The sequence below is a fragment of the Silene latifolia genome, chromosome 2, assembly GCF_048544455.1.
Source record: "Silene latifolia isolate original U9 population chromosome 2, ASM4854445v1, whole genome shotgun sequence".
NCBI lineage: Eukaryota > Viridiplantae > Streptophyta > Magnoliopsida > Caryophyllales > Caryophyllaceae > Silene > Silene latifolia.
The window spans coordinates 20,487,766-20,504,853 of record NC_133527.1 but is presented as its reverse complement, the minus strand read 5'-3'; the positions used below and the strand labels follow the sequence as shown (position 1 = coordinate 20,504,853).

The window sequence follows — 17,088 nt, the reverse complement described above, 5'->3', positions numbered from 1 at the left end:
TGTTCCCATCCGTTCTTATGGTGAGATGTAAGCCATAAGTATGAATGTGACATTAGTAGCCACGTCCCGTGCTATGGTTGTTAAGAGGTTTTCAAAGGAATGGCTATTGGTTTCCATCCATGTATTTTCTATTTAATTGATCCGTTATTTACTTTCTTCATATGATTCGATGCCTATCTCATTAAGAATGCAACGTGCCTATATCGTTATGATTATCGTTATATTCCCTTGTTCATATTATTCAAGTATGATGCATGATCGATATGTTTAATTAAGTTCTTGCTTATGTGCATTTCGACATATGGTGGCTGGGAGAACCCTGAGTTACTCCTCACTGACTGTGGCGTTCATGTTTACATGAATGACAGGTTTGTGATGCAGATTATGGGGAAGACGTGTGAGCTAGCGAGAACGTTGACCCTTGGACCTTAGTTATAGGTTGCTTAGACTCACCTATCGTTAGACTTGTGTTTATTCGTGGGATATCTTTTCCCCAACGCACTTGTCTTAAATTGTAAAACTTAATTATCTTTCTTTTCATTTTTGTTCGATCACTTATGGTGGATTTCGCACTTTAAGCTTTTAAAGGTTTTAAAAATCTCGTATTTTTTTCGCTTTAATTTTGATGCCCTATCGAGGGGTGTCACAGTTGGTATCAGAGCATATGTTGCTCCCGACGCACACACGTGTACCCCGAACTTAACCTTGAACTTGACCTTGAATAATGAATGAGAGATGGGTAGGACTAAGGACCTAAGTTGGTAGTCTCTTTGTGCATGCTATTTGTTAGGTGCTAACATGGTTGACTCTTTTGGTGTCTTGAGAAGATGGTACGACCAACCAAGGTGGAGAATACTATCATGGAAGCCCTTACTCTAATTCTTCGGAATCAACGGAATGCTAATGCTCAAGTTAATCGTCGCTCTAACCGCCGTGGCAAGAGGCCATCTGTGCCCTCATCCTCGTCATATCCTAGCAAGAAGAGGTTGGTGCCGAGAGTCCAAGGACAAGGAGTACAAGACCATGGAGGACAAGAGCCAATAGTGCAAGAGCCGAAAGGACAAGTACCTACATCTACTAATAGGCTTAAGGAGAACCGCAAGTGCTTCAAGTGTGGGCAAACTTATCACCCCGGTATTGGATGCTATGCTATGCCCTTGAAGTGTTACCATTGCAAGAAGCCCGGACATCTCTTCAGGAATTGCCCCGAGAAGAAGACTATCCCTCCTCCTCTCCCTCATGCTCCGGAAGCCGAGCCAAGAAGAGTCACTCTTGTCGAGAATCAAGTCGGAACCGCCGTTCCTCCTGACACCGTTATGGGTGTGTTTTCTATACTTGATCAACCTTTCCTTACTTTTATCCTGTGATGCTCATCCTTTCCTTCATAAGCTCTCTTTTGCTTAACCTTGGGAACTAGTTTAGTACTCACTCGACTTATCCTTCGTTTTTACTTCTCCTTCCATAACATCTTGCTTGTGGATCTCTTTATCTTGAAGGATTTCTTTACCGTCTTAAAGATACCTCCCTCTCTTCGAGCACCTTGTCACATTCCCTTATCTTTGTGTTTCTATACCTTTCGAAACTCTTATCCCATATCCTGGAAGATGTCTTTGTACCTTTTCCCCTTATAAGAGCCCTCTTGTACCCCTTCATCTTTGCCTTATGGAATGTTAACTTTGGTCGGATAATTTAACTTTTGTGGAGTTTGTTTGTGTTCGACCCTTAACCCCGGTTTTGAGAGGTCGTGATGTTAGAAAGACTTAGGTAATGTGATGAGACATACTTAGTGATTCTTATACCTAGTCCCTTGGACAAGTGAGTGTAAATTATTGGTGGATTCTCTGTGTTAGGAATGAGTTGCCTATGTGATTAAAATTATAGAACTTGGCTTCGTTGTTTATGTTTGGGATTTGAAAGCTTAGTAGGTTGAGTGTCGTTACCTTAGGAGTAAAAATGAGATAAGTTTAGGATATGAATTTGGAAGAAAACCCATTTTTGATGTTAATGATCCCGTATAGAATGGTGATGTGATTTGATATTAGTTGTCCCTTGAGGATTTTGTTGAGAAGTCTTTGTTAATTCGTTCTTTGGTTTTTAAAACATCGAGGTTGTGTCGAGAACTTGAGATAAAGAGACGTTGTTATACTTGAGTGGTAGACTTACTTTAGGGATATCCTAATACGTGATAGGATAGGTGAACAATGAGTCTAACCAATGTATCAACCCTTAAGCGAGCGTTTATTTTTACCTTGATCAGTCATAGAGGTGTAACCCTTTAAGAGAGACTTGCATATAAGGAATGAGATGAATTGCCTTGACCCTCGTTTTGGAATTTGGTCGTTTTGTTATGAAGGCACAATATCCTAATAGGTGTGACCTTGTTAGAGAGAACCTTAAGTCTTAGAAAGTGTGTGGTTTAAGCCCTAAAATCCCCCTCGTACCTTTAATCATCTTCCTTCCCTTCGTTCATACTTGATTGGATTTATTTCTTAAGTATAAAAGTTTACTTGTCGTTTCCTTGCCTTGAATACCTCTCTAATTCTAATGTCTCTTACTGGTGTTAACTAGTTACCTTTACTATTGACTCCTTTAATCTCACACCTCGTCATGTTCATGTATCCCCTTGAAATTTCCTATCATTTCTTGACCTAGTTATTACTCTTTGTCTCTTTAGTGGAGTGATGGCATTGTTGGCTATGTTGTAGAGTGAGTGAGATGCTCTTTGAGGATTCTTTGTGAACCTTGATTTCGTCAAAATTGGATAAGTGGAACTTGAGTTGAGTTGGGTAGGAAAAATTGTATGACAAACCTATTTACTTTTGGTTGGTGGTCTTTATGATTTGGGGAATGCGATCATTTATGCTTGTGAATTCAGATGAATGAGATTTTGGTTTGGAGTGTTAGAAAGTATGAAGACCTTAAGATTTTGACCTTTGATTGAGGATTTTACTATAGTGAGAACTCCTAGTAGTCGATAGTTGGTTAGGTGTGTAACTGTTTTAGTAGTTTTGATCTTTCGTGGAAATCGTTTATAGATGATTTATATTTGAGAGTTATGGAATCACAATTGTGGTGGAGTTACTTGACCCACGGGGTAGCATAAGAGTAAAGTGTGGGTATTTTGAGGAAATGCTTGGGAGTTATGTGGTTATGAGTTTTGTGGTTAGGAAGTTTTCGGAACCGTTCAGGATGACATTGTTGTTCGAGATTTAAGTATCTAGTGTTTCCTTGTTGCCTAATTTCCCGTCCTCTTTGACCATAAGTGTTTCCGTTCATACCTCTCTTCCTCGTTTATGCTTGCTCCTCCTTTAGAATTTGATGTTAACCTATGAAATTCAATCTTTGATATCCTTGTAGATTCGATTTCAACTCTTCTCCTAGGAAGTTCATCATATCTCTTTTGTTGGTTAAGTTTGAACCCTCTTAGCGTATCTTGTTTTCATGATATCTAAGTTACTTTTCAATTCATAAAATTTCTAAACATTTCAAACTACCATTTTTGGTTCGTCGTTAAAAGTTTATGTTACTTTTACTAAACCCTACCTATTTTAAGAGTTCAAAAATGAAAATTTGATTTAGTTATCCTTTTGTCCTACGAGTATAACTTCTTTTTATGGATTTTTAATTGCTAAACCCGAGTTACTTTTAACTTTGCTCAATTTCTAACTAGCTTTGATCTACTTATGATTTCGTTGTCAAAAGTTTAATATTATATTTTCAGGAATTTGACTTCCTTTTGAATTTAGAAATGAAACCTCTACTTCTATTTTGATCTTTGCAAAAGAAAATTTGAGTGAATTGCCTTCTCTTTTGATTTTGAAGTTGATCGGATGTTAGAACTCGTTATTTGAAACGTTTAATAACTTGTTCTGCGCTTGTCGGCGAATGATTTCTGTTTTAAATTTGTCTTAGACTTGGAAAGTTAGCGTTCTTGTGTGCACGACAAGAGCAATTTCGTTCCATGAATGAGACTTATACTTTTGAAAATTCTTTATTAATGTTTTTGAAAGTATTTTGATTTTCGATTTATACAAATGATTTGCTTTTGACCATATCTTCGATTTGGAATGTGATGTTCTTGAATGCGCAACGAGAGCATTTTCGTTCCTTTGATGAGAATTTGGTTATATCGGAAAATTTTATTTGGGATTTTTGAAAGGATTTCGATTCTTACGATAAGTAACCTTTTAATGTTTTGTTTACCGATTTCAAAATTTCGGTTTTATTTTTATATTACTTTTCCTTTCTACTTTCAAGTTTCGAGGACGAAACTTTTTAAAAGTTGGGGTGATTGTAACACCCGCGAATTTTCCATTTTGGCAAATATAATTTAATTAACCGTTCTATTGTCTTATTTATATTTTAAATTATTTAATTTAATTAATTTTATTATTAAATATGATTTTATAAATATTATATTTTTAAAGCTTAAGTTATACGAAATAAATATTTTGGTCGGACAATAATAATAATAATAATAATATTCTCCGTCTTGAGTTATAGTAGGCTTGAGACGAAAATTCTAGTGTATACCGACTCAATTTGAGCTGTTGGGCTTTTTATAACTTATGGGCTTTTCCCTTCTCTTTTCCCTTCACAAAACCCCCAACTAAACCCTCACAACTCCATCTCCCTCACTCCTAAATTCTGAAATTTCCCAACAAACACACAACTACAACACCATTGTTACACAACCTCCACCTTCTTCACTAAATTGGCCATAAAACCTTCATTTCTCATCGGTTTTCAGTGATTTTCGCGTCTATCTCTTCCTCTCATCGCCCTCCTTCTTTCTAGGTAAGAAAAGAACTATCTTTCCTCCATTAATGGGGCTGTCGAGCCAATTTCTCATGGTACCCTTTTTTCTAGTTTCGATTTTTAGTCTTATTTTGTGTTTTCTTATGTTTAGGAGAAAGTTTAGTTGACCCTGAAGTGGATTCTTGCTTGTGAGACGATTACAATAGAGATTAAGAGCTAAAAGGTAACGGTGATGGGTTACTCGACTTACATGTCAAATTTGTGTGTTTTATGTGTGGTTGGATGCATACAAATGTTAAAGTTGGTAACTTTCATGTTTCATTCCATTGTTATGTTGAATGAAGTGGTTTTATGAGCATTTTCATATGTTTGGTTGACATGCTATCTTATTTTAAGGTTCATAATTGATGTCATATGATTAAATTATCCTAACGTGCTAAATTTACCGAGTATTCATCATATTAGAGAAGTATGAAATGATTAAATGAAAGATGGTTGAATTTGGATGACTTTAGATGGATGTTTGATGAGTTTTCGTGTACAGTGATCCTCTGCCGGTGGGCCGGCAGCCGGCCTACCCAACCGGCAGCGCGTCTTTGCATTTCTGACTTGAAAAATAGAGAATTAAGCCTTTGTGATCCCCTGCCGGCGGGCCGGTCAGCCGGTCAGCCGGCAGAGAATACACAATGTGAAATGTTGAACTTAATTGTTTATAGGGTGTACTCCCTGCCGGTGGGCAGAAGAGCGGTCAACCGGCAGAGAATACATAATGTGCAAGTTGAGCTTATTTGGCTATAGGGTGTATTCCCTGCTGGTGGGTGGGCGGCACTCGGCACCGGCAGAGAATACACATTGAGCATATGTTGACCTTGTTTACCTTGACTGTATTCCCTGGGTGGGCGGGCAAATGGGGCGGCGGCCGTGGGCCGGACCGGGCAGAGAATACACTTTCAGCCTTTTTGGCTTTGTTTTACCTTGGCTTGTACCCCCTGCCGGTGGGCGGCAGTGGACCGGCAGAGAATACACCTACTTCTATTTTTGGCCTTGTTTCACCTAGCATGAATCCTCTGGTGGGGGCGGCAGCCGGTGCCCACGCCGTGCAGAGAGCACCCGGTAATCATTATACTCTTATGTTCATACATGCTTCACATGAATTATTTACGTTATGTTTGTGCAATCATTGTTACTCGTATTTGTGACCGGAGTGTGACGGTTTACATTGTGTGACTACTCGACATTCCTTATTTATTTGCCCTCGGACATTGGGTCACGATTATGTGCCATTGTTTCCGAGTTGGGCTATCTTCCTTCCGCCTCTTCGGACCTTGGGGTACGGATAGGTACCATGGTTCCGATTTGGGGTTACTCGACCTTGGGGCACGGCTAGGTGTCGTGGATCGAGTCTTGGATACGATTTGGGATTGTATGTCGAATCGGGTGTCGTCCATCCCGAGAGTCTGGCCAGATTTAGACTAGGACCGTATCATGATCGTCGTCCTACCAGGAGGTTGGAGTCTACGGGTTTGTCTTGTTTGAGTCAAAGCCTTTGTAAATGTCTTGCTTGTTACGGTCATTGGTGTGTTCTTATATACGAGAGTGCACGTCTTCTATGCTTGTTTGTGAGAGTCTTGGTCCTATCGGATACTAGTGGTGAGATGCAAGCCCCTAGTTGCGATATGATCGCCGGGATTGATGTTCCCATCCGTTCTTATGGTGAGATGTAAGCCATAAGTATGAATGTGACATTAGTAGCCACGTCCCGTGCTATGGTTGTTAAGAGGTTTTCAAAGGAATGGCTATTGGTTTCCATCCATGTATTTTCTATTTAATTGATCCGTTATTTACTTTCTTCATATGATTCGATGCCTATCTCATTAAGAATGCAACGTGCCTATATCGTTATGATTATCGTTATATTCCCTTGTTCATATTATTCAAGTATGATGCATGATCGATATGTTTAATTAAGTTCTTGCTTATGTGCATTTCGACATATGGTGGCCGGGAGAACCCTGAGTTACTCCCCACGATCGTGGCGTTCATGTTTACATGAATGACAGGTTTGTGATGCAGATTATGGGGAAGACGTGTGAGCTAGCGAGAACGTTGACCCTTGGACCTTAGTTATAGGTTGCTTAGACTCACCTATCGTTAGACTTGTGTTTATTCGTGGGATATCTTTTCCCCAACGCACTTGTCTTAAATTGTAAAACTTAATTATCTTTCTTTTCATTTTTGTTCGATCACTTATGGTGGATTTCGCACTTTAAGCTTTTAAAGGTTTTAAAAATCTCGTATTTTTTTCGCTTTAATTTTGATGCCCTATCGAGGGGTGTCACAAATATAGCAGTGAATTTGCGAAAATAAACACAAGAGATTGATGCAAACAAGTAATAAGCAATTAAACACAAGTTATAAGTGAGATTTGATGATGATTGATGATGAATGAAGATGGAAAGAGTAATAGAAGAGGAATAATGCAGGAAGAAGGCACGAAAAGAAGAAGGGAATTGAAAGAAGTTAGAGTAATTAAAGCATAAAACCGGTTAAAGAAAAACGCGGAACCCGGTTTATTTTGGATCCTCGATCGAGTCGCGCCTGGATCGATCGAGGAACCAAATTCCTGACTAGCCAACTTTCGTTTTAAACTTTTTTAAATTCTGCACTGGTGCCTCGATCGAGTTGCTCCTGGCTCGATCGAGCTGATAGGTTCCTCGATCAAGTCGCGTCTGGCTCGATCGAGGAAGTTGATGTTGGCGTTGGCTTTCATCATTTGTCACTCATAACTTCAAATTCCGTCAAATTCCTGCAAATATTACTTGAAAGCATATCAAGTATCCTCTCCTCATCTCGCAAAGTTCAAGGAAAAACATAAAAGCAATTACAAAAACTTAAATTGAAATCCTAATTACAAACTAATATGTTACAAAATCCGAGCTGCCTCTCGGTAGCGCTGGTTTTTGCGGTCCCGCACGACCGTAATTCTTCATCAGCAAGAAGAATCAATGGGGAAGAGGTCAAGAGCCTCTATAACCCCAACAAACGCGCCTTCATAATACGTTTTCAAGCGTTGCCCATTCACTTTGAAGGTCTTTCCTGTGTCAGAATGCAGTGTAACTGACCCAAATTTGTTCACATCAGTAATAGTGAACGGTCAAGACCATCTACTCTTCAATTTACCTGGAAACAAACGCAAACGATAGTTAAATAAGAGAACTTTCTCACCAACATGAAATTCCCTTTGCAAGATATGCTTGTCATGCCACTTCTTCGTTCGCTCCTTGTATACTTGAGCACTATCGTAGGCATGCAGTCGAAATTCATCAAGCTCATTCAACTGCATCAGTCGTTTCTCACCCGCCAGTGAGGGATCCATATTAAGTTCTTTTATGGCCCACATAGCCTTGTACTCAAGCTCCACAGGTAAATGACAGGACTTGCCATAGACGAGACGGTAAGGTGAGGTTCCAATCGGCATTTTGAAAGCAGTACGGTAAGCCCACAAAGTATCATCGAGCTTCCGACTCCAGTCCTTTCTGTTCTTGCTTACTACCTTTTCCAAGATCTGTTTCAGCTTTCTGTTGGAAATCTCTACTTGTCCACTGGTTTGAGGATGATATGCCAATCCTCTGCGGTGTGTAACGCCATATTTCTTCAAGAGAGAATTAAGATGACGCTCATTGAAATGCTTGCCTCCATCACTAATCACCGCGCGAGGTACTCCGAACCGTGGAAAGATAACCTTCTGAAACATCTTAACAACAGATTTAGCATCACAAGTGGGGGTGGCAATTGCCTCCACCCATTTAGAAACATAATCTACAGCTACTAATATGTATTGGTTCCCGAAAGATGTAGGGAACGACCCTTGGTAATCAATGCCCCAAACATCAAAAATCTCCACTTCGGAGATTCCAGACTGAGGCATCTCATGCCTTTGCGAGATATTGCCAGTTCTTTGACAAGCATCACAAGAACGGACAAAATTAGTAGCATCCTTAAGGATAGTAGGCCAATAAAAGCCAGATTGCATTACCTTAGCAAATGTCCGAGAAGGACCATGATGACCACCATAGGAAGAAGAGTGACAATGAGAAAGGATGGCACGTACCTCACCCTCTGGGATACATCGTCTGTAGATACCATCGACACACTCTCGGAACAGATAGGGATCGTCCCAGAAGTACCGCTTCACATCATGCATAAATCTCTTCTTCTGCTGATAAGATAAATCAAGAGGAAGTGTACCTCCTACCAAATAATTGGCATAATCTGCAAACCATGGGGTATTTGTAGCTACAGCTAGAAGATGGTCGTCTGGAAAAGAGTCATCAATGGGCAAAATCTCTCTTCCTGAAAATCACAATCTGGACAAATGATCTGCAACAACATTTTCAGCACCAGACTTATCACGGATTTCTAAATCAAATTCTTGTAACAATAAAATCCATCTAATAAGTCTAGGTTTAGCCTCTTGTTTGGTTAAAAGATATTTTAAAGCTGCATGGTCAGTATGAACAATAACTTTAGAACCAACTAGATAAGCTCGAAATTTGTCTAAAGAATAGACAACTGCAAGAAGCTCCTTCTCTGTAGTAGCATAGTTGATTTGTGCATCATCGAGAGTCTTGCTTACATAGTAAATGGCATGTAACACCTTGTCCTTTTGCTGCCCCAAAACAGCTCCAACTGCATAGTCACTGGCATCGCACATAATCTCAAAAGGAAGGCTCCAATCCGGTGATCGGATTATGGGAGCTGAGATAAGAGCTTGTTTAATCCTGTCAAAGGCTTGAATACACTTGTCAGTAAACACGAAAGATGTATCTTTATGAAGAAGCTGAGTTAGAGGTTGAGCAATTTTAGAAAAATCCTTAATAAAGCGGCGATAGAAACCTGCATGACCAAGAAAACTACGTACGCTTTTAACATTAACCGGGTACGGGAGTTGCTCAATTACCGCAACCTTAGCTCTGTCCACTTGAATACCCTTACCTGACACCAAGTGACCGAGTACCACCCCTTCAGTAACCATGAAGTGGCACTTCTCCCAGTTGAGAACAAGGTTGCTCTCCTCACAAATGTTGAAAACTTTAGTCAAGTTTCTCAAGCAAATATCAAAATCAGTACCATATACACTGAAATCATCCATAAAGACCTCCATGATAGACTCTATGTAATCAGAAAATATGGCCATCATACAACGCTGAAAGGTAGCAGGAGCGTTACATAAACCAAAGGGCATCCTCCTATAGGCAAATACACCATACGGACAAGTGAAAGTGGTCTTTTCCTGATCCTCAGGATGAATGGGTATCTGAAAGAAACCGGAGTAGCCATCTAGGTAACAGAAATAACTATGACATGCTAGTCTCTCTAACATTTGGTCAATGTAAGGAAGTGGGAAATGGTCTTTCTTAGTGGCCGTGTTCAACTTCCTATAGTCAGTGCACATCCTCCACCCTGTAACAAGTCTAGTATCAATCAATTCATTCTTATCATTCTTTACTACTGTAGTACCTCCCTTCTTAGGTACAACTTGGACAGGACTGACCCATTTAGAATCAGATATAGAATAAATAATACCAGCATCAAGTAATTTCTGTACCTCTTTTCTTACCACCTCCTGCATTGGAGGATTTAGTCGTCTCTGACCTTGTGCACTAGGCTTGTGACCTTCTTCCAAATGAATACGATGCATACAAAAATCAGGACTAATACCTTTGAGATCATCAATGCTATACCCAATTGCCTTTTTATGAGTTCTCAAAACAGTCAACAAAGCAGATAGTTGACCTTCAGTTAGGCTAGCATTGACGATCACTGGGTTCATTTCACAGTCATCAAGAAACTCATACTTGAGATGAGAGGGAAGAGGTTTTAATTTAGATTTCTTTACCTCAGTTACCTTAGGTGCGACACCCAAACTGTATACCTTTTGATGTGGGCATTCCTCTCCAGTTAGAAGCCTCTCAATCTGATGAACTTCTGGACTCCATGAACCCGTCTGATCAGCTGGATCCGTGACAAGGGCAATCTCCAGAGGATCCTTGTCCAAGCACATAGGAAGACACTCATCAATAGTAAAATCAACAACATCTATACTATGACAAGTCTCTTCTATCATGGGGTTTTTTAATGCTTTTTCCAAGTTAAATATAATCGTATCATCCCCCACAGCTAAGGTCAATCTCCCTTGCCTAACATCTATAACCGCCCCCGCAGTATGTAAGAACGGTCTGCCCAAGATGATAGGGATTTGGTTGTCTTCAGCCATGTCCATGACAACAAAATCAACGGGGATGAAAAACTTCCCAATACGAACGGGAACATCCTCTAACACCCCCAATGGGTGTTTAACAGTTCTATCGGCCATCTGCAGTGTCATATTAGTAACTGTCAACGGACCCATATTTAATTTCTTACAAATAGAATAAGGCATAACGCTGACACTAGCTCCTAAATCACAAAGAGCTTTACTAATAGAAAGATGACCAATATGACAAGGGATAGAAAAACTTCCTGGATCCTTTAATTTAGGTGGTGAGTTGATTGGCAGCATGGCACTGCACTTCTGAGTGTAAGCAATAGTTTCCACCGCGTCAAAGGATCTCTTCCTTGTCAAAATTTCCTTCATGAATTTCGCATAAGCCGGCACTTGAGTAATTAATTCAGTGAAAGGGACACTTAACTGTAGATTCTTCACGACCTCCATAAACTTACCGAACTGCTTATCCAGCTTGGATTTATGTTGTCGATGAGGAAAAGGTAGTGCAATAGTTATGGGCTCGGCTTGCTTGTCCTTAGAAACAACTTTTGAAACACCGTCAGCTGTCAAAGTGGTGCCTCGATCGAGTCGAGGGGTGACTCGATCGAGCTGGCTGGATCCTCGATCGAGCCGGGGCTGACTCGATCGAGGAACCTCTGCAGGTTCAGCTCCTTCGTCTTTTTTACTTTTATCGTCAGCTCGTGTTTCAACTTCGTCAGGTTCTTTTTCATCATCACTAAGCTCCAAATTACCCAAACCTTTGGGATGCATATAAGGGGCCTCATCAACAGTAATGGGCATGTCATTCTCAAGACTTTGTAGGTCGGGATTCGTATAAGAAGTACCGCTCCTCAGCTGAATAACATTAGCTTGCTCATGAGCTTGTTTACCTTGAGGAGGAAGACCTACGGCCTGTTTTGATGGGTTTTGAAGTGCCATCTGAGCCACTTGATTATCTAGCATCTTGTTATGGGCAATCAGCTCAGAAATTTGAGCCGTCTGCTTCTGCTGCATTGACAAAGTTTGTTGCAAAAGGCTACGCAACTCTGCCATCTCATTGTTCGGAGCTTGTTGAGGAATTTGTTGAGGAGTTTGCTGAGGGGGCTGTTGATATTGGTTGTTAAACTGCTGGCCTCCTTGATTTTGCCTTTGATATCCCCCTTGTGGTTGATTACCACGATTGTTGGGAGGGATATAAGTATTCTTTTGCGGTTGTGACTGCTGCGGATTTTGCACATTCTGACTAGACCATTGAAGGAACGGATGTTCCTTAGTTCTTTCATTGTAAAAGTTGGAGAAAGATGTACCTTGTGCACCTTGTCTGTAAGCCTGAAAGGCATTAAGCTGCTTCAATGTGCTCATGCACTCAGCTGCACCATGACCATCTAAACCGCATCTAGCACAAGACTCCTCTACTTGCTGACTCATAGCATGAACTCTCTCCTTACTACCCAATGATTGGGTAGTCTTTATCTCAGCAATCTGGGCAGAAATAGTCTCCAGCTGTGCCGCCAGGGCACTATCAACTCCAGTACCTCGCGTGCTTCCCCTAGGATTTCCATACCTGATGGTATGGGTAGCAATCTGATCAATCAACTTCTACGCGTCACCATCATTGGTGTTATCCTGAAACCTCCCATTAGCAGAAGAATCCAAAAGGGCACGATGATCGTCAAACAACCCGTTATAAAACTGGTTGCAAAGAAACCACTTTGGGAAACCATGATGGGGGACTGATCAGACTAAATGTTTGAAGCGAGTCCAAGCTTCATTCAAATCTTCAGTAGCTCCTTGCTTGAAACTGGTGATTTGATTTCTCAAAGCATTAGTCTTTTGAGGTGGGAAGTACCTCTTGTAGAAAGCAAGAGCCAAGGAATTCCAAACTCAGAACTCCTTCAAGATCCATATCCATATCTCTCAACCACCCAAACTCCATCTTTCGGAGAGAAAAGGAAAGAGCACATGCTTAACTCGATCTTGTGTCACTCCACTGTTAATGGAATAGAACAATGCAGTAAGTGACAAATTTCTCCATATGTGTCGCAGATCTTGGCTTGTCCCTCCAAACATATTTCGTTCCACCAAATTGATGTAAGATGGCCGAATCTCAAAAGTTCCATTGGTAGTAGTGGACAGCTTAAATCCTTGTGGGATAGAAGCTAAGGTCGGCTCGGAGTGACTGGCTAGAGTAGGCATGATGGTAGTTTCGGAATATCGGTCGTGGATCGGAATTTCAGAATAGGAATTTTGTCCTCCTCCTCTTCGTAGGACCGATCGGTGACTCGTGGAGCTCGCCGTTTCGACGTCAAGTATACTCAAGTCTTCTACTTGACCCACTTCTTGATTAAACTTCCGTCTGTAGCGAAAAAAAGTCCGTTGCGTTCGGGATCAAAAGGAATAATCTCGGACCTATTAGACCTGGGCATAAACGGAACTAACAAGAAAAGTGTAAGAACGGTCTCAAGGAACTGGGTTCCCTGAGACAAAAAGACAAAATAAACACAAACAGACTAAACAATTGTTGCCTCCCCTGCAACGGCGCCAAATTTGATGTGGCTAAAGTCGTATTACCAAACCAAAGTAAAACTATCTCAAGACTAACAAGAATAGCTAGTAGTAAGACAGGTATCGAATCCACAGGGAGGCGGTAAAAGCTAAGTCTGTAAGTATTTAAGCTGTCTAAAAGTAACCGATTTCTGGGGGTTTGTTTTGTTTTGATCTAATAAACTAATTGCAAGTAATTTAAAAGAGGTTTAAACGATAATATTAAAAGTCTAGGATTTCCGGTTCACTAGGTCAATTATTTGGGGATTATTAATCAATTGCTAAATCTATCAAACTGTTTAAGGTCATAAGATCGGTCGACTCAATTATGCCCTTTAGATCGATTCTAACATGCGGTCGCTATAATTAGATACAATCTATTTGATTATCGCAGCCTATATTAATTCTAACCCTATTTACGATAGGATTAATTCGCTACACTAATTAACAACTCAGGCCTCAAGTTAATTAACTAGAAGAAGTACAATAATCAAACAACAGCTTAAGCGATATCAATAGCAATTAATCAATTTTACCTTTTAATTAACCTAGATCCCCTTCATGCTAGATGAGGGAATTAGCTACTCATAATGATAACAATAACAACAATGAATTATAATGAAAACATAATTAAAAGCATGAAACAATAATCAATTAACATAAACGATGAACGATTAATTAATGAGGAAAGATTAATACCGTACAAAGGAAAGATTAGGGTTCTAAGAAAGTATCTAGCAGTATGAATGTAAAATAAAGCGTAGTCTAACAATAAAACACGAGTTTTTAATTTATAACAAAAGATAATCGTTTTAGGAAAATCCGGAAATAAGTCTGCCAGAGAGGATCCTCGATCGAGCCAGAGGTGACTCGATCGAGGACAGTTTGCTCGATCGAGCCAGAGGTGACTCGATCGAGGATCTTGCTTCACAGGCTATTTCTTCTCTTCTGTCACTTCTAGCCTTCGTGCTTCCTCGTTCCTCGTGCCATGCTTCGTGCATTCTACTATGCAGTCTCCGCCATGCTAATCTTAGCTTGATCATACCCATAACGAGTCATTTCTGCATCAAAACACAAAATAGCGGCAGTATTGACAATTCATTGAAATAAAGCATATAAAAGGTATAATAGGCACGAAACGGTATGTAAAATGGTATAAAGGGAGCTATAAAAGTATATATGAAAGTGATACATCATATATATCTTTGTAATAGTAAGTCGCATGCGATGTAACAACTATAAAGTAATAAAAATTCAATCTAACATCTAGTGACTTCATACCAAGTTTGGAAAAGAAACAACGAACATATGTCCATTATACTCATAGTAAACATTTTCAGTTCAACCCCATTTACGCAATTATCTTGTCTTCCAACTAAAAAAAAAAACTTAATTTCACCATAATTGCAGTTTTTTAATGGTTAAAAAAATTATCATTTCATATTTTTCAACATAACAAAATTCAACATAAAGAAAAAAGAAAAAAATAATGATTATATTTCATCATGTTTTTTTGCCGAATAAACGCAAATACTTAATTTTTTTTTTTTTTGAAACCCACAGGGGTACATTCATTAACTCGAAACAAGTAAACGATCAACAATCTCAGGAAGTTTGTCGATCCAAACAACTCGACCATCTCCTACCGGCAACACATGTGCTAACGTGTGAGCCACTACATTGTTCCTTCTACTAATAAAAGACCATACACCCGAAGAAAAAGAACTACAAAGACGTAAAATGTCATCCAAAACAAGCGAAAACAAACTCCGTCCCGTCTTGCGCTGCTTCAAAGATTCTATAACTTGCGAACAATCACTCTCCACCATAACACGATCATGGCCTGCTTCCCTCCCTTGTTCGAGCCCTTCCAATACCGCTACCGCTTCCGCTACATATGCTTCCCAAACCTCCCTTCTATTATGTGCCATTCCCCATAGAACTTTCCCCGAGCTATCTCGACAAACCACCCCAACACCCACACCGACCCCATCCTTTACCCCCGCATCCACATTTAGCTTGACCCAACCCGAGCTCGGAGGTTTCCATTCATCCCCGTGCACTCCCCCTTTCTCCATCGATCCCCCTTCGTCCCTTATCCGCACTACCAGCTCCCCCTCTATTTCCTCCACCACCCGTTGTACCTTCCTCACCACATCCTCCATTGCCACTCCTCCCCCATAAAAAATAACTCGGTTCCTAGCCTCCCATATTGCCCAGCACACCACCATCATCAACCCATACTCTCTTTTCCCCATTTCGCGCCAACAACCTTCCACCCATGCTCGAACATCTCCTTCATCGCCCCTCTCTTCTTCCATCAGTCCAACTTCCTCCCATACCCCCATTGCAACCCCACAATCACGAAAGAGATGAAGACTCGACTCAACTTGACACTAACACAACGGACACAAAACACCATCTTGACCGACACGAAAAGATAAATTTACCTTAGTTGCTAATGCATCGTTGCACAATTGCCAAAAGAAAAGCTTGATCCGAGGCCACACCTGGACTTTCCACAAGTTATTCCATAATCAGTTGCTTCGTTCCCAGCTCGACGTCTCCACCATTTCAGGCTCCTCCCCCGCAAGCAAAAGTTTAAGAGGTTCATTTCAAGTTTTCCATGCTACGTCGTCATGTAAATCTCATCCATGTTTTGCTTTGTCTCTTGCCCATGTTGATTCGGATTTTTAAATCATTATGCATAGCTTGTTGGGATATTGCAATTGACGAATGTGGTTTCTTGCTTGAGTACAAGCAAGAGTTTAGCTTGGGGGAGTTTGATAAGTGCATATTTTATACATTTTCATCCCCTATATTAGCTCCATTTTATATGACATTTAGCACTTATCATAGTGTTTTGAGCTAATATTTGTTATTCTAGTGCATTTGTTTGTCTCCACATGTTTTGTAGGATACTTGAGCTTTTTGGAGCTAAAATACTACAAGATGACCCACTAGAGTACAATGGCTAAGCAAGACCCAATATTGGACTAGCATGGAGTGTTTGGATGAGTTTTTCATGAAGAAGTTGATGGACTAATGTGTGCAATGCAATTATGTCAACAAACCAAAGTCAAGCCCAACTCAAAGTGGAAAAAAATAGGATTCCAAGCAACCTAGGATGCGAAGGGATTAGGTCTTAACCGGGTGATTAATAGCCTAATTAATCGCCCACATAGGATACTCCTAGCAATTAAGAGGAGATTTAATGGAAACGGGCTGGAAACACACGACCCCGATCGGGGCCGCATGTTCCTAGCTCGTTTACGTTTCACCTCCCTCCCCTATATAAAGGGGAGTCACTTCATAGCTTAGGAATCTAATTTTCTTACGTCTAACATACTTGTCATAGCCTTAAGCATTGTAATTTCTCTCAATAATTTTCATATTAGTTTACAATATTATTAAGCTTGTAGTTCTTAAACATTTTGTTCTTAATATATTTCAAGCATTTAGTTATAATTTGTTCTTCCATAAAAGTTCATCTCTATTAAGGTATTTCTAATTCTATT

General features: G+C 40.1%; 2 protein-coding genes across 2 annotated transcripts in view; one reads left to right on the top strand and one right to left on the bottom strand.

The window, feature by feature from the left end:
* Positions 1-17,088, top strand: part of LOC141642402 (F-box/LRR-repeat protein At1g55660-like) — a 97,137-nt gene that overhangs the window by 31,385 nt on the left and 48,664 nt on the right. The window lies entirely within an intron of this gene.
* LOC141636485 (uncharacterized) lies at positions 15,145-15,918 on the bottom strand. The gene has a single exon (XM_074446749.1). The coding sequence runs from the start codon at positions 15,916-15,918 to the stop codon at positions 15,145-15,147; it is 774 nt and encodes a 257-aa protein (XP_074302850.1).